General features: G+C 44.4%; 1 protein-coding gene across 8 annotated transcripts in view; it reads left to right on the top strand.

The window, feature by feature from the left end:
- SZT2 (SZT2 subunit of KICSTOR complex) overlaps positions 1-23,276 on the top strand; it is a 2,035,845-nt gene that overhangs the window by 1,553,825 nt on the left and 458,744 nt on the right. For all 8 annotated transcript variants that reach the window (XM_069642429.1, XM_069642432.1, XM_069642427.1 and 5 more), the window contains 3 exons: positions 1,040-1,137; positions 2,124-2,256; positions 2,346-2,473. In XM_069642429.1, coding sequence (XP_069498530.1) covers positions 1,040-1,137; positions 2,124-2,256; positions 2,346-2,473 — 359 coding nt within the window. The remainder of the gene's footprint in view (positions 1-1,039; positions 1,138-2,123; positions 2,257-2,345; positions 2,474-23,276) is intronic.

Below are 23,276 nucleotides of genomic sequence, written 5' to 3'. Positions count from 1 at the left end.
CGCCCCAAAAACAGAGCACCTTGTAAGTGAAAGCAAAATATGCCTCAATTACCTTCCAAAGGCTTGACTGGAAACAAAGCACAGCAACACGTTGGTGGTTGCATTCATGTCAATGGAGGCAAAGCTGTGAAAAGAAAATCCTTCCTGAAACCATTGCAGTGAGATAAAATCACCCCAAGGCCAAAAAGGTGGACTTCGAGAAGCACCCCTATCCCAAGGCGCATTATGGAACCATACACACAAAAAGAGTCAAAACGTGTTGCAGTGGCAGCAGGAATTCACTGGACGTTCCCCAAATAATAACAAGGGGGAAAAAGCCAAATGAAAAGTTAAGGGGTCGTTTAAAAGGACCAACAGGGCTGCCACAGATGAAATTCTGTCTTAACACCATGAAAAATTAAGTGATATCACTAATTTTGTATAGTGCTTAGACGTGTGAGGACTTGAGCATAATCATTTCAGTTCAAATTCAAATTTGAATTTAATATTGAAAATGATGATTTGCCTTCCACAAGAATCTTACTGATGAATATGGTTTCTATACAAATACTTTACTCTTGAAATCCCTAGCGACAAGGTTGGGATGTATGAGATCTCTGCATTCTCTGGTAGATGCCAGTATGTGTGTTAGTCTGCAGGCATGTGGTTCAGAGAGATACTTTTACCAGCATCTTTGTCTTTTAGTTTCCTCACTTTGTAGCCTTTTCCCATGATATGGTAATATGAGGGTGTCATAGTAGCTTGACAAAATTATTCTTTAGTAAGTCCTGCACCCATAGACCTGATGCCTCTCATCACCAATACCCCTCTCCGATCTTTTACCGATTATTCACCATTTCTATCTCTCTGACAGAGTGTCACTGAATTGAGCACACTGCTTGGATATGGGACTGATGAATAATTTTGACAACTTGAGTACGTTGGGATGGTTGCATGCACCCCCAGTTTGTAATAATAGGCGGCCTGGCGCTAGGCTTGCAGAAGTCGCCATCGCCTTGATTTTTGGTGTGTATTCCACCCAGTTTTTCTTCTTTTGCAGGAAGCGTATGTGCCAGATTGAGGAGGGAGAACTGGGCACACTTCACCCTTTCTTTAGTCGCACCTGTCAGCAATGGATGGCTTTTATGTGTCAGCTCGGTAAGTCCTTCTGAAGGTGCACAGGGATTTCTGTGTCAGACACATTACATCACTCTGTCACAGCCTGGTCGCCATGTCTTGCTCCTTTACTCTCCTTACTTTTCCTGTCTCTGGCTCTTTATGTAATCAAGCTCTTTTCCAAGCTCTGCATCCTTTCTTGAGTTTACAGTCTCCGGGTTTCTGCATGTCTGCATGTCCCCTTTTCAGTGTCTATGCCACCTTATGCTTTCTGTATACTTACCTGTCCACGAGGTTCTTTTTCGGGTTCTGTACCTCTACATTATTGTTTTACTGTTTTCGGCATTAGTATTGTAGGTTCTCACTGTTATCACTGTGTCTTGCAACAAAGTGAAACCCACAAAGCACTCACTACAGCTAGAATGTAGCTAAACTCTTATTTTGATAGGTGGATACCATGGTTGGCCTTAATGGTGAGAACCAAGGGTTTAAAACCTCAGTCTGTCGTTTTGGAGTCAGGCAGAAGTGTCTCCATTGCTACTCTGTTCCGTGCAGCACCACTGTCGTTTGTGGTGCTTTGTATCTGCATTGGTTAGTCGCTCTGGAATATCTAACTGTAAAAGAAATGTCTGTAGGACATTCAATCTGCTCTGTCAATATGAAAATGCCTCTCTGCTATTCTGGGAGCCGCAGGCACAAAGCATTCTGCTCAGAAGCTGCAGGTGGGATTACGAATGGATGCTGCTCAACCGTCCTAGGCCACTGAACAGAATGCTCTATGCCAGATCACTCAATATGGAACCCTTTGCCTCAGTGGTTGTCTGGACCCTAGTCTCTCTAGCTACCCTAGGCTACAGCACTTAGGAGGTTGGGAAGGTGAAAAGAACTCCAGAGGATCCTTTAGGAGCTTCCTCAAGCTAGCACGTTTTGGGGCATGCTGGCAACCCAGGCCCCTGGGGTCCCTGCATCCTTTTAGGAAGGTCCTGCCACTTCGACACTCAAGTCCTCTTTTGCATCCTTACTCTCAGGCTGCCCGTCCATCCAGCAGTGCTCCATGGAGATTGTGTCCAGGTTTCTGCTCGCTCCAATCCTGATGGAGATGGAGGGTCTGGTGACATCGCTAGCCTGTGATACCAGTGTAAAGGTGTTTGAGCGCATTGGGTAAGGCCCTATGTGTTGCTTAAATCCTAGACTCCCTGATACTTTATCTGATTACAGACTGACTTTTGTTTTCTTTGCTTTTGTCTCAGCTGTCTTCAGGGGTCCACTTTTGTGCCTTACTCTGTAAAACAGCACAGAAGCAGCCGGCCAGCTGTGGTCCGAGAGTTCATCCTTCTGGGGCGCAACTTCCACCAATGGCGCTACAGCACAGAACAAGGTGAGAACAGAATCCCATTTTGATGCATCTGTAGAAATATGGTTCATCCTACCATAACTGGTAGGAGGTTTACCATAACCTTTCACCCACCTACACATTGTTAAGGTTTTGGGTGGGCAGGGATAGCAAGATTTGATCCACTTGCAAGCCAGCAATGGTAGGACACACTTGTGGTAGCTTTGGTGCTCACATCTTCTAGAATTCACATGCGGTGTATAGTTTTGTTGAGTTCTGAACTTGCAACTTGTTTTTGTCAAAGATAAAACTGCGGGCCTTGCATAGGGCCCTGCTGACAGATAAACTTTACTCTGGTATCTTAGGTTGTTCAGTGTCCCGCTTCTGTAGACAGCTGCTTGGAGTCCGCTCCCGCTTCCTTACCTTGCATCCAGACTCTGGAATGCGCATCCACTCCTTCTCAGGTCTCTCTAGATACCTAAAGGTTCCATCCGCATTATACAGAACATTTAAAACATGTTTATCTGGCTAGGTATACTAACTCTTTAGGAATCATTTCTGCCCCTCCCGCATTGCCAAGCTGCTTACAGAGATATGTTACATTATAGAAATAGAAGTTGTAAAGGATCTGTGACCTATGAACGTGAAGGATATGGAAGATCACTTGAATTTGCTAGATTAAAAGGTGATTTTTTTGTGTTGCTTGTAGCGTTCTGTAATGTTTGCTTCTGCATATTAAGATAAGGAGTCAGCAGTATGTTCTTAAGTAGTTTTATTGTTTAAGAACAAATCTCAGTTATTATTATTCAAGTTAAATATGAGGGATAAAGCATCCACCAGCCCCGGTGGCGAGCTGGCCCCAACTGTCACATTACAGTACTTAGAATCTCCATTGACAGTAAACATTCTATCTGATGACATCACACTTTAGCCATCCTCACTCTCCACAACAACAAGCTAGATCTCTACACGTTCCTTCTCTGTAGGTTACGTGGAAGGGTATTGATCGGAACGGGGAGTTTGTTTGTTTGTTTATTTGTTTGGTAATGCGCGCCAAACCCATTAGGTAGCCGGGCGCAGTAGAGGTCAAGACAGCTTAAACTTGGTTACAAATGAGTACATAGAAGCATATAATATACAAAAAACAGTTTGAAAATAGGCTGCCAGGGCAGCTACAGTGGCATACAGAAGGAAGCAAGTTAAGAGAACATGCAGCAGAGACAGGAGTGCAAGGTACCGAGAGGGTAAGCTAACAGTCATTCATTCGTAGCCATTTAATTATATTGAGTCTAAATTTAGGATATGGTTGTTCCTTTCTGAGGTCATACGGTAGTGCATTCCAAGTTTGTGCTGCAATAACTGGGAAGCTAGATCCTCCAGCTGTGACGCGTTTGAATCTAGGCGTTTCCATCCAGGGTATGGGCATTGGCTGTTCTCGTTGGACGTGTGGACGATCTTCTATTTATCCTTTCAGCAAGGTAGGGTGGGGCCAAGTTGTTTAAGCATTTTGAGGTAAGGGAGGCTGTTTTTAGAAGTATCCTGTCAGCTATTTTTAGCCAGTGAGCCTCTCTCCTAACATCAGAGATGTGTTCTCATGGGGATATTCAGGGCTGCTCTTAGGGCATTATTTTGCATTCTTTGTATTTTGTCGATGATATTTTTGTTGGCACTTGAGTAGAGAGCGTTACAGTAGTCTAATTTCGACATTACAAGGGCATTGGCGAGGGTGATGCAACTCGAGGTAGAAAGAAATGGTCTGCAAGCTCGGATAAGCTTACAGGTGTAAGCTGTGGAGGATGCGAGTGAGTTGACTTGTTTCTTAAGCGAGAGAGTGGCATCAAGATAGAAGCCTAGTGTTTTGACCACAGGCATCACCTTGATGAGATTGTTGTCAATATTGAAGGCGGTATAGTTAGGGCTAAGTTTTTTTATGTTGGTTTCAGAGCCTAGTATTAGTATCTCAGTTTTATCGTCGTTCAGGCAGAGGCCGTGAGATGCCATCCATGCCTGAATGAGGAGGTATACTCTGTTCACTAAGGCTGTGTCCTCCAAAAAGTTGCCCGAAAGGGGAATGAGGATCTGGGTGTCATCTGCATAATTAGTGTAGGTGACACCCAGTCTGTCCAATTTGTCGAACAAAGGCTTAGTGAAGATATTATTCATAGTGGGTGAGACACAGGATCCCTGGGGTACTCCACAGGAGATTTGAGTTGGGTCAGCAGCTGTTAGTGGGGAAAAGACTCTCATTGTCCTGTTGGCCCGGAAGGATTGGACCCAGGCTCTGGCTTCCCCTGAGAAGTGCGCCGCCGACCTAAGATGGTTACATAAGACTGCATGATCCACTACGTCGAACGCTGCAGAGGTCCAGGACGAGTAGCATAGCTGTTTGTCCCTTGTACTTCAACTCGTCAATTTGAGTCTTAAGGTCTAGCAAGGCAGTTTCCGTACCGTGTGCTACTGCTATGCTCTTGCTTTTTTCTTTTTGCTGCTTTCCCTCCTGTAAGGAAGGCATGGTATCAAACTGTAAAACAGATACAAGTTATCAGGGTTCAAGGGTGAAAAATGTGTATCTATTCCTAAATCCAAAGATGGAAGCAACAATCATCAAATAATAATGACGCAGTCCTAGTCGAGTCTGTCAAAATAAAAGGGTCTATACTAAGAAACCTTTTGCCAATCCTTCTAAATACAAATAGTGTGGGGAAACAATATTATGCAAAAGAAAAGTGTTCAAGAAATGATATTTCAGGATATTCAGGCGTTTGGCTTCCCATCCCCATGTTTTCAGCATAGGACAAAGTGGCACACTGGAGCTTAGTACACTCTATGGCTTCTCGAGGCTGCAGTTCAAAACCTCAACATCATGGCCTTCTGTGCCAAAGTCTCTTTGCCGTTCAAAGTCTCTTATTTCAGAGAGCCTGATGCACCACAACAAATATTAAAGTTCCTTTCTTCGTAGGATTTCACATATACAACTTCTCGGGTGATTTACTATTCACCCCAGGTCCCCCTCTGCCGGGCTCAGACCCACTTTGACACAAAATCTTCAATTGGTCTCCCTCCGTCGGGCTAGTACCACATTTATCTACTTCATCAAAATCGAAGACTTTCGACTGTGCGCAGGATTTTGCTAGACCCGTTGCAGGACCACTTAGATTCACAATTACTGTTTCTCTTCTCGACATAACCTTTTTCTCACTTTCACTTTTGACACTTCTCAGCTGAATACCTTACAGAGACCTTGGATTGAGCACCCACGTGGTGCCGGACCACTCTGTCAAAGGTATTATATCTTGCTTTTAAAGTTCAATCACTCATCAGCAGTTCAACTTTACTTGTGTCTCTAATTAGACGCATTTTAACAATGTTCGTTCCAGCTCTCGCCATACAATTTTGCTGCTTGCAACCTTGGCTTCAACACAGACCGGTCTTCTATCTGTCTCTCCAACTCACCAGCTGTGTTGATTTCACTGGTGCTGCTTTGTTCTTGGAGCCAAGGATGGTACCACGGCGGCTGATGCTTCTTGATTATTGACGTGGGAGGGCCCTGGGTATCTCAGACTCACATTGCAGAATTCTTCAGCCTGGTTTCATGGTCTTACGCTTTCTAGTCTCGAGATTTATGGAAATTTAATGTTTCCTTTTCAAAAAGGTCAAGGGAACTTCCCTCCTTGTGATCCCCTTCTGTTTTGCTGTCTTCTCTCATTCAGCTGCCATCTCAAAACTGCCGTTTCCTCATGTGCGTTGCCTCGCTCAGAGTTTGCTCTCGTGCTCCGTCTTTTATCTCTGTGGGGAAGCTTAATGGAAGTGAGGTATGTGTGATGGTCAGTAACTGCCTGACCTCGCCTGACCATTGTATTGGGACACGTCAGGTATACAGCTTGGGTGTTAGTCTGTTTTCACTCATAGCGGCTGTCCATGTGAAAGTATTCCTGTTGTAAAAGGAGGGTGGGGGTGGAGTTCCAAAATATTCTACCTGGAAGGACGGGGTAAAGGTGTTATAGGGAAGGGGATACCACATCTCACCATCCGGCGTCCTACTTCCCAAAGATCTCTTACCCAGGTGATCCTCCTGCACTAGTCACCCCCAGAAACTGGATCCAAAAGCTATGGCCGAGTCCTGGCCATCTGGATGATAGATCCCTGGGGACTAGTGGGTGAGACACCTTCTGGTTCAACCTTGTGTTACTGTTTTAAACTGGTTCTGACTTTTGGAGGCCAGTGAAGTCTTTTTCACTTCACTGACATTGATGAGCTCATCGACTTTTGGGGAAACTGATCAGTCCCTATGGCCATCAGTGCAGGAGAGCTCTGTTCACCATACTAATCTTTATTTTTTCCTGTACACATCACCTTACAGTAAATTGTGGTAGAAAGACTTTGTGTACAGTGCAATTTACAGTTTAATGCCATATAGACTACCATATACTCTAAAATGGTCGTGCCACACAATTTTTGCCTGTCCTTTAGCAATCCTGTTGTTTGGCCTTCTTCCTGCTCCCGAATACTCAGAATTTACAGGCATGGAAAGCCCTTTCCTGTGAAAGGTTCCTTTTCCCAGGCCAAGTGGCTGCCTGTTGCTGAGCAGATGTGTTGGCTAGAGGCTATCCAGGATTTTGGACAGCTCCTGCCCATTCAAATGGTGCAGATCCTTATCATTTATGGGCTTGGAGGCGACACTAGCTTGAGTCCAGGATAAAAGGGTGATTCCTGCAGCTATGTTTCAGTTTGTCATTGGTGCCAGGAGCCTTTCGAAGAGTAGCATCCTGCTGAAGACAAGGGAACACGGTGTTGGAAGCCAGCAGCACGTTCTTCAACTGCCCCAGCAATGCCCTGCTCCTTTGCTGATTGCCTGAAGGCCTTCATGGGTGTTTCGACCTCTGGACCGGTGGGTACATCCAGTCTCTACCCCTGCTTGTGGGTCCTACCAGGAGCATCTCTGAACCATCCTATGGGCTGACCAGCGTACATCTGGGATATCTCACTGCATCAGTCATCGTCCTGAGTTGAGCACTGGGACTCCGCAAATCCTTGACTTGTAAAACAAGAAGCATCCCTCTGCGATTCTCCATGACTAAGAGGACTCTAGCAGGAGCACTTTTTTTGTTTCTGCCACGAGTGTGGACTTTCACCATCTTATTCGGACGGATCATCGCTGTTCGATGTCTGCATTTTGTCTTGGGGGCCCTCTGAGTTTGTCACTGGAGGTTCCTATATTCAGTGTATTAGTGGTGTCCAAAACCAATCCATCTGAGCACAGAACCATGAAGTAGCCAGAAGCAAAAAACTGATGACGAAAGAACCCGCTGCACTTGAGACCCCTGGCCTGCCCTCAATTATTTTTTTTTTTGTATTTATGATATGATGTGGCATTTATAACGCGCCTGTACACAGGTGTTTCTAGGCGCGGCAAGACAAGGAGGTTGAAACAAGGGAAGACAAAATAACAATCTTACTAGGCCTTCTGTAATTTAGGTCGTGCAAGCGCAGGGAAGACGGAAGGGGAGAAGTGCCAGGGGGGAAGGGGAAGTCCAGTTAACTCACAAGTGCTACCAGCAGGGAGAAGGGACTGTAAGGTTGCAGATACACAGACCCTTAAGTGCTAGGGAGCCCAGAGGCAGTGCAAGGGCGACTGGACATGCAGGAGCATGGGCTTGAGATCAGAGGGTGACCTGGTGACCAGTGCGTGGAGCAGTCGGGTGCATCAGCAAGGGCGAGGAAGAGAGAAAGTGGAAGCGAAAAGAAACTCCTTGAGTTGCTTCCGAACCCGAAGTTTTTGAGAGGTAGGGAGGCTGTACCAGAGGGAGGCTTCAGCCGAGGAGATAGATCTGCCCCCAACTCTCTACTTGGAGAAGTGTCTGACCCTCAGAGAGTTAGAGGTGGATGAGCGTAGAGCTCGAGAAGGAAGATGTTTTGGAAGAAAAAGTTGGAGGTAGGGCGGTCCCAGGCCGATCCTTGCAGCCACGGGGAGCCAGTGAAGAGATTTCAGAGCTGGAGAGATATGATCCCTGGGCTTTAGGCCAAGGACAAGTCTTGCAGTCCTTTTCTGGATAAGTTGTGAAGGTCCGAGAGTAGAGGTGTCATGATGCCTACCCCCGATGAACCAGACCAGGTCCAGCAACCCCGGAACTCTTCTCACCGCAAGAGACTTACCTAATTTTACCGCCGGAGGCATTATTGTCAGGGTCCAGTCTTGAATCTTCCTGCAGGAGTGATGCTGGCCCACCAGACCCCCTAGGTGTGCCAACTCAACAATCTCTAATAAGATATAATTACTAAACTGGCAAAACCAAGGGGAAAGGGGAATGGAGAACAAAACAAAAGCAGATCTTCACTGGTTTTTCTATGTAGACCTCTCGACTACTGGTTTTCCATCTGGAACTGGTGTACTGGATAGATGATTTCTCAGTGTCGTGTCTGTGCAAATCTAAACATATATAATATACTATTACTATCACTTTAATTAACCACAAATGCTTTAATATGTTTTCGGTTAAAGGAATATATATACCTGCAGCCTATGCTTGATAGCTGATAGGCTTAATTATAGCTAAGTATCTTTCTTTCTGAATCTTTTAATATCTTCTTTTACTCAAACTTATAGTCTCAAGAATCTTAAGTTATTATGAAGCATTAATTGTCCAAAATCCTTCAAAAAATAGTCTTGAGATTTAAAAGTGTTCTTATCTGAAAATTGATGTCGGCAATTCACAATCAAAAATGTATTCATATTTTTTCTTGGTAAATTTCTCTTAACTGAAGTACAAATGTTGATGAGGAACACGCTGCTATTGACATCCGGAAATAGCGTGCTCATACCTTAACTCCCATGAAGAAACAGGAATCTTAGAATGAAGATGTGCTCTCAGAAGAATCAAAGCAAACGAAAACACGACGCAAACGGCACCGCGCACTCTGGAAGATGAACCGCGCAGTTGAAGAGGAACAGCGCACACCGCGCACTCTGGAGAGGTGAATCGCGCAGTTGAAGAGGAACCGCGCACACCGTTCACTCAGGAAAGGAACCGCGCACTAAAGATAATCAGCGCTACCTACACTGAAGTCGCTCGATAATACTTCCACGAAACGACGCGCAAGAATATGCGAATACGTCACAACCAGGAAGTAACAGGAACACAATAGAGGACGCACGATACATGTTTTAAGGTTCTTTACTCAAAAAACAATCTATGACGAACTTAACGTGCACGCGAGAATTCAAATAAATATTCGATAATTTAGCATTGTTAAACACCACAATTACTTCACTCATTTAAAACAATTTATACCTAGTTTCTGAAATACTATACCAACTAGAACACTAATCAAGATAAAATGTAAACGCAGCCGCAATTACAGAGAAACAAACGTTTACTTAACCAGCCGGTTAACAACACGAGCAAACAAGCACATGAAAGTTCATAGTTTAGTAGGATTACAGTTTCAAACTTATATTGTTTCAAAATAACTTCTTGACTCCATTTGTAGATATTATATTGATAACAAATAATAAGTGTTTTCCACTTATTGACTTAGCTGCTTCATCTGTACAGATAATTATTCTTTCAACGCTGGATGAGTTCTTCTTGAAATAACTTTCTCTTCTCAGTAGTTTTTTCCTTATTATAAAGTTTCTAAAGATCACTATAGTTCAATTTTCTACAGAGCTAAATAGCTGCAACCTTCCTCAAAGGAAACTGGAATGAAAGGCAGTTTAGAATCTTGGTGAAAGTTCCAAACTACCTCACAGCACCTCTCCTCCAATCACTGTTGGCACTTCCTGAATAGTTTAACATTAAGGAAACATATATAAACAATCAGATGTTAAATTCAGAACAAACACCCAAACATCACTCAACCTTACTCCTACATATATATATAATGATGTAATCTCCTAAGTGAGAGTTTCCTAGTATAGTCTCTCTTTGAAAATGTGGAAATGTGCCATGGAATCCTGACAGTACCCCCTCCGTAATGCCCTGACCCAGGGCCAACTTTATCAGGATGTAAATGATGAAATCTTTTAACCAATCTAGGAGCATGTATATTTTCAACTTTTTCCCATGAATGCTCTTCTGGACCGTATCCCTTCCAATCAACTAAGTATTGAAGTTGACCACGGACCAGTCTTGAATCTAAAATAGCTTGTACCTCAAATTCATGCTCATCTTCAGAAAACACAGGGCCAGGAACATCATTCATTCTGGTATCCTTCCTAAAGCTTTTCAATAAATTAACATGAAAAGTTGGATGAACTTTTAATCCTGGTGGTAACTTCAATTTCACAGATACAGGAGAATAAACTTGTTCAATTTCAAAAGGTCCAATATATTGTGGACAAAATGTATTCCTACCCTTCAAAGGTAAATTTTTTGTGGATAACCATACTTTATCCCCAATCTGATAATTTGTTTCTTTCCTATGTTTTCTGTCTGCAAATATTTTGTAAATTAATTTACTCTTTTCCAAAGCCTGAACTGCTCTTTTCAAATTTTGACCCATAGCTATCAACCTACTTTCAACATCAGGGACCTCAATATCATCCAACACCACCCCTCTCAAAAAACGTGGATGTAAACCTTGATTTAAGAAAAATGGAGACATAGAAGTTGAATCCTTTGAAGAATTATTATAGCAGAATTCTGACAACCAAAGTAATTCCAACCACCCCTGATCAGCACCAAGATAGCATCTTATATACTTCACTAATTCTTGATTCACTCTTTCAGTTTGGCCGTTACCCTCAGGATGATAACTTGTTGTTAAATTAATTTCAATTTTCAACTCTTTGCAAAAGGCTTTCCAAAATCTAGAAACAAATTGAGCTCCTCGATCGGAAATTACTTGACTAGGTAAACCGTGTAACTTTACAACATTTTGCAAAAAAGCCTGAGCTAAAGATGTTGCTGTTGCCGCTCCCTTAATAGGAATAAAGTGACCAGCCTTAGAAAACACATCTACTACTACAAGTATAGTTGAACAACCCTTGTCAGGCGGTAAATGCACAATATAATACATTGATACCGTATGCCAAGGACGAGGTGGAATCGGAAGGGGAACTAACAATCCTGCAGCTTTCTGATGATCTGACTTAGAACGAATACAAACTTCACAAGTTCTCACATAATTCTCTGAATCTTCCTTCATTTCCTTCTACCAAAATTCTCTTTGAAGAAGATCAAAAGTTTTCTTAATTCCAGGATGACCAGCCAAAGGAGAATCATGACAATTCTTTAATGCCTCTATCCTCAACTTTTCAGAAGTCAAATACAACTGCTTTCCAACAAAAGGTAAACCTTCCTTGATGTGACGTTCAGAATCTTCTGCCGCCCAAACCAAAAGTTCTTCTTCAGTAAAAAATTACAAAATTGACTCACGAAAATCCTGAAACCTCTCAACCCCAGCAATGACAAAATTCTTCTCTGCAAGCAAAGGCATAGGAGAGAAGGATCACTCTTCAAACTTCCAGAAATACACCTAGACAACGCATCTGCTTTTCCATTCTGACGTCCAGGTTTGAATAAAATAACAAAATCCTATTCTGCAAAAAATAACGACCACCGCAATTGCCTTGGTGTTAAAGTTCTTGCAGATCGAAGAAAAGTTAAATTCCTATGATCAATCAACACTGTGACCCGATGTCTGGCACCCAAAAGATAGTGGCTCCACTCCACAAAAGCTGCCTTAATAGCTAACAATTCACGATCAGAAATCGTATAGTTTCTTTCTGCAGGGGAAAACTTTTTAGAAAAGAAAGCTACCGGATGAAGCTGTCCAGTAACACAATGACGTTGTGACAATAGAGCCCCCACAGCACAATCTGAAGCGTCAGCTTCTAAGAAAAAAGGTTGTTCAACATCGGGGTGTTATAAAATAGGTCCAGAAACAAACTTATCTTTCAGAAAATCAAAGGCTTTCTCAGCTTCTTCATCCCATTCAAATTTAACTTCTTTCTTTAATAATCTTGTTATAGGAGAAATAATCTGTGGAAAATTCTGCATGAATCTACGATAAAAGTTAGCAAAACCAATAAAACTTTGCAAATCTTTTAATGAAGTTGGCTGTGGCCAATCTCATGCTGCTTTCACCTTAGCTGAATCCATTTCTAACCCTTCCGGAGACAAAACAAAACCTAAAAATTCCACTCTGTGTGAAATTGGCTTTTTTCAAGTTTTGCAAACAGTTGATTTTCTCTTAACTTAGTCAACACCTTTTTAACATGTTCAATGTGTTCATTCAATTCTTTAGAAAATATTAAGATGTCGTCTATATATACTACAACAAACACATCCAAATATTCTCGAAGAACTTGATTGATGAACAATTGAAATGCAGCAGGAGCATTACAAAGACCGAATGGCATGACCTGGTACTCAAATAACCCATAACGAGTCCTAAATGCTGTCTTCCATTTGTCACCCTCTCTCACTCTTACTAAATGATAAGCTCCTCTGAGATCCAATTTAGAGAATACCTTCGCTCCTTGAATTCTGTCCAACATAACTGATATTAGTGGTAAAGGATATCTATTCTTAATTGTGATCTTATTCAATGCCCTATAATCTATACATGTTCTCAAGGTCTTCTCTTTTTTGGGCACGAAAAATAATGGTGAAGCTGCCGGGGACTGGGAATGTCTAATAAACCCTTTGGCTAGATTCTCATCAAGATATTCCTTTAAATATTCATTTTCTTTTTCTGCCAATGCATAAACTCTTCCACAAGGTATAGGTGCTCCATCTTCTAAATCAATTCTAAAATCAAATGAACGATGTGGAGGTAATTCACTAGCCACTTCCTTATCAAACACATCCTTAAACTCTTGATAGCAATCTGGTAAAATACCGGACACAGCTCCTATAACATGTTCCTTAACAACTCCAGCAGCTAAACACACTCCTTGAACTTCTGAAATTACTTCTTGATCCCATTCCTGAGAAAACACAGAACATTGTTCCCTACAAATTTCTGACTTAAACTCCACCGTTCTTCTTCCCCAATCTATATAGGGATTGTGTAAAGTCAACCATAGCATTCCTAAAATAATTTGCAACTGTGGTGCATCAATTAATTCAAATACAATTTCCTCACCATGCTTTTCACCAATCTTCATTTTCAAAACACATGTCATTTTAGTAATTAAACCTGAGGTCAATTGTGTACCATCCACAGCCCTCACTTGTTCCGGAACTCCCTTAGTTACAACAGGCACCTCCAATCTCTCCGCTAAAGCCAAATCCATAAAATTTCCAGTGGCTCCACAATCAATCACACACGGACCACCACACCTTAGTATACCATCCCAATATAAGGATACATTAATAGTGATATGTGGTATAGCAGTTTGAATGGTATTTGCTACCACTTGTCCATTCCCAGGAAAAGGAGGAAATCTTTTAGGAGCACGTGCACATTTTCCTACAAAATGTGTTCCATCTCCGCAATACAAACACAATTTCTCCTCTTTTCATACCTTCGTTCTAATAATCTCAAGTCTAATTGAATTACTAAGGAAATTAAATCTTCACAAATTGTAGGTCTCTCTACTATCGTTGCCAGGGCATCCTTTAATTCCTCCCTTAATCCTCTATAAAAGATTGAAGCTCTCTTCTCTTCTGGCCACTCACTCTCTTGCACCAGGGATCTAAATTGTGTAATATAAGCTACCAGCTCTCTGTTACCCTGACGTAATTCTAATAATTCTCCATCTATACTTAAAGATGAAGTTCTTTTGTCAAACATCTTACGGAATTCATCTTTAAACAGGTTCCAGTCTCTGAGTTCTCTTGCACCTCTTTCTACAAAAGGAACTGACCATGCTGATGCCTCTCCTGTAAAATAGGAAATTAAAAATGCCACTCTTGCCGTTTTGGTAGGAAATGCTTCCGGTCTACACAAGTAATGTAATTCACACTGCATTAGAAATGTCTTTAATTTTCTGTGATTTCCACTAAATCTTTCTGGTGGCGCTAATGGAGTTGATTACAGTTATATATATATATATATATATATATATATATATATATATATATATATATATATTTTACTATACGGAAGCGGGCATTGTGGTTTCAGGGCAGTAGCAGCACACATTCGTTTTAGGGCACTTTATGCCACTAGCGGGAAGAGAGCAGCACCGTGAAGACATTTTTTCTATCACGGTGCAGCATTACATTAAATAGGCGCACTAGCGCTTTTACTTGTGGTCACTTCATTTAATATTGTAAAGCAAGTGAAGGTGAAGGGCTGTTATGGCTTATCGTCAGCTGGCATACACCCAGTATAGTAATGGGGAATTAGGCAACTCACAAATGTGGGCAACTATGTATTTAGACACTGAACAATGGCGGATTTGTTGCAATCAGAACCATAGAGTTCTAAACAATTAACTGTTACGGTTTTTTTTCATGTTATGTAACTGTCAACTTTTTTTACGTTATGTAAGCTGCACAGCTGTGCAGACCCAATCACCTTCATTGCAAGGGTATAAAAACACAAGGAAACAAACGTTTGGAATCATACTAGCCTGAGGAAGCTCGCGAGTCGAGCGGAACGCGTGGCGTTTTCCACCCGCTGTGGGTGAGTGCTGCATGACACCTGGTCTGCTTAGGTATTGTTATGTATGCTTTTTATACTATGTTCACTCTTTTTTTGGATAAATAAAATGAAATTTTGAACACAATTTGAAGTCTTGTGTGCTTGGGCATTTTTTGGTAGGTGTTTGTGGGAGCGCTTTCTTCTCCCCAGCACCTTTACCCTTCTGTTTAACATATATTGAGTGTAGCCTGCTCTAGCCCGGTAGCACCAGCTCAGTAATGAGACAGAGCGCAATATATTGGCTTATCTTCTGCTTTACTAACTATATATATATATATATATATATATATATATAATCTCCTAAGTGAGAGTTTCCTAGTATAGTGTCTTTGAAAATGTGGAAATGTGCCATGATGAATCCTGACAATTATTCCCCGAACTTCATATTTTCTCTCCACACCTGAATAAGGGAGCTAGCAACAGGTTACATTCTGGCCATATTTTATTGAACTGTGTAGGATAAGCCAAATCCTTACCTGAACTTTGTCAGCTACTACGAGGAACTTTTCGCTGGGGTTAAGCTGCAAACTACAAGGAATCGGAGAAGAGTGAAAGTCAGGCATTTGAACTCTTACGAACTACATACTGAGTCAATATTGTTCTAGAACTCACCAATTCCTTCGAGCCAGTGAAGCAACTGGTTATCAACGCGCCCCTGCGCTCAATGCAGGATAGAGAGCTCATCTTTTCAAACCATCAGGTGAGACTATAAGAGGGGGCATCAAAGGTGATCTGTGGGGAGAACAGCGGGGGTGGGGGGGATTTAGCTCAACTCCACGGGTGGTTAATTCCCTTTCTCAATTTGCAGAAGAATATTCCTACGGGCCAAGCAAACGAAGCTAGGTGGGCCAGTCCAGTCCGTCATCTCGGCCCTACGCGTCACATTGGTGGAGACCGCAGCTGTCCAGTTCATATCGACGCCTCTGTGGGAGCCAGGCGAGCGTAACAAGAGGCAGGAACATTTAGAAAGAGGATGTTGCAATAGTCCAACCTAGAGAGGACCAGATCTCTGGAGACAGTGAGCTTCTGGGGGAAAGTGATAAAAGGAAGAATATCTCTGAGGAGGTGCAGCTGATAGTTTGACATCTTAGAGACATCAAAGATGTGAGGAGAGAAGGAGAGGGTGGAGTCAAAGATGACACCAATGTTCTTAGCATCACAGGAAGGAGCAGTAAGAGGGCCCAGAGTGGGCGGCCAGAGAGAGAGGAAAGGGAAGGAGCGTAGGTGTCCCAATGAGGAGGATCTCAGTCTTACTGGCATTAAGGCAGAGATCATTGGCGGCACACCATTCCTGAATTGCGGCCAGACTGTCTGGTATGAGAGAAGAAGCAGAGGTGGCTGAGGGGAGCCTGAAAGAGAGCTGAGTGTCATCCGCATAACATTGACAATTGGAGCAGAAAGTAGCGATGCGGGGGGCAAGTGGTGCAAGGTAGTGGTTGAAGACCCAGGGAGAGAGGTTAGACCCCTGGGGAACACCACAAGTAGAGAGAGAGAGATGAGAGGAAAGACCCCAGTTGGACCTGAGAGGGCCAGTCGGTGAGAAAGGAGGTCAACCAGGCCTAGGCCTGGGCCTGATCAGTAATACCAAGGTTGTACCAGAGACGATTGAGCAGGATGGTGCTATGTAGTTTCACCAATAACGATGTGACACTTCTCATAGGTTTCATAGGTTTATTGTAAGGAAGTCCCTCACAGCATATCTCAATCTAACTGCATCTTCTTCTTGTGTGGTTCTCAATCTAGATTCTGGAACCACACAAGATGAACACTCTTAATAGAATATGGAACATGCATAGTATTGGTATTCTACATTATAACATATCCTCCTCCACATTGTTTATGAAAATAGTAACTATAACTATATACAATGTAAATATGTACACATCTAAACTAAACGCATGACTTCCAACTTTACACTGTGATTGGTTAAACGTAAAAGATACACGTGATGATTCCTTGTTGGTTTTCGGATGGCAGATATATATAATGTACTGTTTATGTACATTTGACAACCTCAATAATAAATAAAATCCTTCTTGAAATTTCACACAATTCTTCTAGGTCTCATTGAGGTTGCACTGTTTCTTTGATAGTTAGGCTTCTTCACTTGATCAATGTCACTTGTATTTGTAGAACACTCAGCTTTATCACCAGGCACCATGCATCCTTCTTTCCATGTTCCTTGTGAGGAGTATCTATTGTTACTGTTCTCAGATCGCCCTTTTATCCTTGTTAATATAACATCATCACATGACCACCTGTTGCCATCCTCTAAAGTCACCGTGTGAATGAGGGACAGGCAGCCAGAAGTGGAACTTAAGTAAAACCTTTATTCAGGATACAGGAATTCAAAAGGAACAAAAAGTTCAAGAATGCTTCTTCTTTTTCTTGGTATATGGATGTGGCTTCTCGACCTTGCAGCTAGTCCTCGTAAGCCCACAGCATCTCAGGCACAGCTCTCTCTCGAAGTCCTAGAAGAGAATGGCAAAGAGACACACCGTCCATCACTTGTTTTTACCTTATATAGGGGTTGGAGTCCTGGTAGCCAATCAGCACGGACTTGGCTTGGTTCTCTATAAATATCCCCATAAGCCCCGCCCCCTTTCTCTTGGGTTGAAGGAGGGTTGCCTGCCCGGCCCGCTAAGTCCGGGTCACCGCGAGGAACCCCAGTCTTGAAGAGGTCTGGCACCCTCGAGGTCTCTGTGACCCTTTCTGAAGGTGAGTGTTGGCGGTGAACTCGGAAGCGGGTCTGTCTTCCGCGTCACTGGGTACGGCCTCGACCGTGTTGTGAAAGGAACCGCATGGGAAGCCGGCGTCTGCCTGTGAAAGCGTTCGGCTTGCCACGGTCCATGCTGCACTCGGAGCGGAACCCCGCCCCGGTAAGCCAGCGGTTGTCCGGGAAGGACGGTCCAATCGCCTCCGTCCCGGTTTTTCCGTTCGCTGGAACAAACTCTACCCGCGTATCCTATACTCATGTAAGCAGTGTCAGCCGTAGTCCTTTCGTCCACGTCTCTCTTAATGCTGTCTTCCGGGGTCCCAAGACTGTTAATTATCTGGACTGTGCTCTCCCGACCTCGCAGCTTGGTCGGTTGCTACCCCCTCTCAGGTGGTCTTCCTTCGATCGGGTGCTCTCTCTCATGTGGGCCCTCCACTCACCTCTTCCCTTTCATGCCGTCCATATCCCTCCGATCACATACTCCCCCCGCGGAATCGAGCCGCTTGGGCCTATCAAGGCTCCTGGAAAGGTAATCCGGAACCACCTGGAAGGATGCGGGCTTGTGTAATGTTTTAAAGCGATATTCTTGTAGAGTGAGGAACCATCCCAGCACACGCTGATTCGAATCTTTCTGTACAGCCAACCACTGTAAAGGCGCATGGTCAGTAAATGCAGTAAATGTCCGACCCAGGAGATAGTATCTCAGAGATTCGATTGCCCACTTGATCGCTAAACACTCTTTTTCTACCGTTGAGTACGGCTCTTCGTGGGGAAGCAGTTTACGGCTGATAAAGGCGATGGGATACAGATCCTCCTCTGTTCCTTGTGAGAGCACCACGCCTAAACCAGAACCAGACGCATCAGTCTGTAGAATGAATTCTTTATTGACGTCCAGACAACATAGGACAGGTAGACTTGAGATTGAATTCTTCAGATGGTTAAATGTCCTGACTACGTCAGGATCGGAACAGATGTCCTTCTTATAGGTGCTTTTCAATGCCTCTGTCAGTGGGGTTGCCACTGAGGAAAACATGGGTATAAACCTTCTATAGTAACCCACAAAACCCAAATAAGCCTGTATGTGTTTGCGATTGCTAGGCATGGGTAGTTTCTGAATGGCTTCGACTTTGTCAAGTTGGGGCCGGATCCTTCCAATGCCTACTAAATGACCTAGGTAACGTGTCTGTTGGGCCCCGATGGTTGTTTTCCTTGGGTTGATTTTCAGTCCGGCCCTCTCCAGTTCTTTTATAACTCTTCCAAGATGTTCAAGGTGGTGTTCCCAGCTCTTGCTGAACACTATGTCGTCTAAGTAGGCTGAGGTGTAATCGTTGTGTGACATCAGTACTTGGTTAATCAATGCTTGGAACGTAGCAGGAGCCCCATGGAGACCAAATGGTAAAACTGTGAACTGGTATAACCCTGACGGGGTAGATAAAGCAGTTTTAATCTTATCTTCTTCCCGTAAGGGTATCTGCCAGTAACCCTTAGTAAGGTCTATGGTGGTTAGGTACTGGGCGGCTCCAAGTCGTTCCAGTAACTCGTCTATCCGAGGCTTGGGTAAGCCTGATAGGTTGAGATCTCATTAAGTTTCCGATAGTCCATGCAAAATCGAGTCGTGCCATCAGGTTTGGGCACCAGGACTATCTGGGAAGACCAATGACTTGTTGATCTCTCAATTATGCCCAGTTTCAGCATTTCTTCGATTTCAGCTTGCACCAGTGCTCTTTTAGCCTCAGGAAGTCGGTATGGTCTTAACCGGACGAACTGGTTCGGTAGGGTCTCGATTCGGTGTTCTACTAGTGGAGTTCTGCCTGGAAAGAATGAGAAGACCTCTCTCAGAGGGTTAAGGACTTCTAGGGGTTCCGTTTTTTTCTTTTTCCGACAGGTTCGGTCCCCAATGCACTGCCTGCAGAGCAGAGACCTCGGAACTACTGTCTGGTGTATCGGGACACATTACATTCATTCCGCTTGGAGCTGTGCTTGGCTCTTTCCAAGCTTTCAGTAGGTTGATGTGATAGTTCTTGGTTTTCTCTTTTCGGGCTGGTGGTTCTATCAAGTAGTTGACCGGCCCGAGTACATCCAGTACGGTATAGGGACCCCTCCATTGGGCCAGCATCTTATTGTAAGACGTGGGCAATAGTACCAGTACTTTGTCGCCTTTCTGAAAGGACCTTACTCGGGTGTTGCGGTTGTAATATTTTTCTTGTGACCGGCTCAGGTTCTCCCTAGCCAGCTCTCTCGTGTGTGTTAGAGTATCCCGAAGATTGATCACATAATCTGTGAGTTGGGTTTCTTCCTCTTGGTTTTCCCATTCGCTGCGTGCTAGATCAAGTACTGTTTGGGGTTTGTGACTAAACAACAACTCAAAAGGGGAGAACCCAGTGGACGATTGTGGGGTATCACGTAACACCATGAGTACCCATGGTAACACCCGGTCCCAGTTAGTGCCCATGGGCTCAGTTGCCTTTTTTAACATTTGTTTGATTGTCTTGTTATAACGTTCTACCAACCCATCCGTATGTGGATGATAGACGGTGGTACGGATCTGTTTTATGTTCAGCTGTTGGTAGACTCTCCGCATTACCCCGGATATGAAGAAATGCCGCTGGTCGGTCAGTATCTCGTCTGGGAGTCCCACTCAACAAAAGAAAGGGACTAACAAATTACAGACCTGTGTGGCGCTTGTTCCCTTCATGGGGAAAGCCTCGGGGTATTGTGTTGCGTAGTCTATGATGACTAGGATGTACTGATATCCGTGGCTGTTGGGCTCTAATGGTCCCACTATGTCCATTCCTATCCGGGAAAATGGCTTTTTTATCAAAGGTAATGGTTGTAGCGGGGCCTTCGGTGGTAACCGGGGATTGGTTTTCTGGCAAACCGCACATTCCTCACAATACTTGGTCACGTCCCGGAACACCCCAGGCCAATAAAACCTTTTCAGCACCTTATCCTGCGTTTTTTCCCTCACCAAATGTCCTCCTGTGGTAGAGGCATGTGCTAGCTTCAGGACGGTGGGTCTGAAACTTTGGGGTACCAACAGTTGGTCCAGTTCCCGATCAGCCCTGTCCTTGGTTATCCGATATATCAATCCCTTCGATGAATTGAACCAAGGATATGCTGTTCCCTTCTCCGGGTATGCAATGGCGTGGTTCCAAGCGGTTTTTAGGGTAGGATCTAAGGCCAGTTCACCTCGAAATGTAGGTTGTTTGTCATTGGGTAACCAATCTATGACCCCCGCAAACCTCTTCTTTTTCCCACTTCATCTTTTCCCTTCTTACTTCGCTTAGGCTTTTCTTGGGGGGGTTTTGGGATGGGAGGCCTTATGTTCATCTTGGAAAAAGGGGCTGTTTGCAACCACTCTGTGTCCTTTACACATTTGTGAAAAGAGGGGCGATCAGTTCCCAGGAGAACTGGGCTTGGCAGGTGTGGCATGATGGCAACCTTCATTCTGGACTCCACCCCTTTTACTTCTACGTTAACTACCTTAGAAGGATAGGAAACAGTGTCGCCATGCACATATTTTATAGGTATCGGAATATCCAGTCCGACCTTCTCCCCACTATCCGGTCTGACTGCTGTCTGTTCGCTTCCACTGTCCAGCAGAGCCTTCTGGGTAGTTCCGTCCACCCGGACATCTAGAAAGTACGGTTCACGACTCCTCCGGTATTCCCTTCCTTGAACGAACCCGATTTCCATGGGCTCTGCTGGTTTAGGTTTCTTTGGACAAAACCTCGCTATATGGCCCCATTCACCACAATTAAAGCATTGAGGCTGTCTGGTTACGGTGGGCCATGTTATGTTTTTGGCTTCCCCTCGTGCCGGCCTTTGTTCAACGGTTCCTTGCGGTTTCATCGCTGCGGTTCTGGGAAAGGGTTCAATCATGGATGCTCGGACTGAACCTGCTTTCTGGAAGGCAGAAGCGATGTCGATGGCTTCGGTCAGTGTGGGCCGGTGGTGTTGCCTCACCCACCTCTGCATCATTGAGGGGAGTGCCTCTGTGAACTGTTCCAGCTTAATCTTGTCCACCATCTCCTGAATGCTGCTGCTGGAAGGCTTCAGCCACTTTTCTGTCAAGTCTTGGATCCGATAATACAGCTTACAAGGTGTCTTCCCCCATATTTAGTTTAGCATCCCTCAGGCGGATCCGGTATGACTCATACATTCCCATACGTTCAAGTATGGCTCTCTTGATGTCTGAGTAGGCAGTGTCCCCCGCTGGGTTGGCCGCTTGGTATGCTCCTTGCATGCTGCCGGTCAGCAAGGGTGCAATGAAGTGACCCCACTTCTCCAAGGGCCATTGTGCATTGCGTGCCACTCTTTCGAAATTGGTGAAGAAGTAACAGGGGTCTTCACCGGTTTGGTATTTCTGTAACACAGCTGTAGGAGCCATCGGATTGCCTCTACTGGATACCACAGCCTCTGTCATTTTCTTTAGTGCATCTTGGTTTGCTGCATGCAACTGAAGAGTTTGTTGGATGGTTTGGCGGTCAGTCTGCGCCTGATGTGACTGAACCTGTATGATCTGCGGAAGTTGCTGCTGTCCTTCTGCCAGGGTTTTAATGATACATTCCATGGCGTGCTGTGACATCCCACCGCTGCCACCAAATTTGTGAATGAGGGACAGGCAGCCAGAAGTGGAACTTAATTAAAACCTTTATTCAGGATACAGGAATACAAAAGGAACAAAAAGTTCAAGAATGCTTCTTCTTTTTCTTGATATACGGATGTGGCTTCTCAACCTTGCAGCTAGTCCTCGTAAGCCCACAGCGTCTCAGGCACAGCTCTCTCTCTCTCTCTCTCTCTCTCTCTCTCTCTCTCTCTCTCTCTCTCTCTCTCTCTCTCTCTCCCTCTCTCTCTCTCTCTCGAAGTCCTAGAAGAGAATGGCAAAGAGACACACCGTCCATCATTTGTTTTTACCTTATATAGGGATTGGGGTCCTGGTAGCCAATCAGCACGGACTTGGCTTGGTTCTCTAGAAATATCCCCTTAAGCCCTGCCCCCTTTCTCTTGGGTTGAAGGAGGGTTGCCTGCCCGGCCCGCTAAGTCCGGGTCACCGCGAGGAACCCCCGTCTTGAAGAGGTCTGGCACCCTCGAGGTCTCTGTGACGCTTTCTGAAGGTGAGTGTTGGCGGCGGACTCGGGAGCGGGTCTCTGTCTTCCGCGTCACTGGGTACGGCCTCGACCGTGTTGTGAAAGGAACCGTGTGGGAAGCCGGCGTCTGCCTGTGAAGGCGTTCGGCTTGCCATGGTCCATGCTGCACTCGGAGCGGAGCCCGGCCCCGGTAAGCCAGCGGTTGTCCGGGAAGGACGGCCCATTCGCCTCCGTCCCGGTTTTTCCGTTCGCTGGAACAAACTCTTCCCGCGTATCCTATACTCATGTAAGCGGTGTCAGCCGTAGTCCTTTTGTCCACGTCTCTCTTAATGCTCTCTTCCGGGGTCCCAAGACTGTTAATTATCTGGACTGTGCTCTCCCGACCTCGCAGCTTGGTCGGTTGGTACCCACTCTCAGGTGGTCTTCCTTCGATCGGATGCTCTCT

This window comes from Ambystoma mexicanum, chromosome 1q (assembly GCF_040938575.1).
Source record: "Ambystoma mexicanum isolate Mex_15411 chromosome 1q, UKY_AmexF1_1, whole genome shotgun sequence".
Taxonomy (NCBI): Eukaryota; Metazoa; Chordata; class Amphibia; order Caudata; family Ambystomatidae; genus Ambystoma; species Ambystoma mexicanum.
This window is presented reverse-complemented; position numbering and strand designations above follow the sequence as displayed.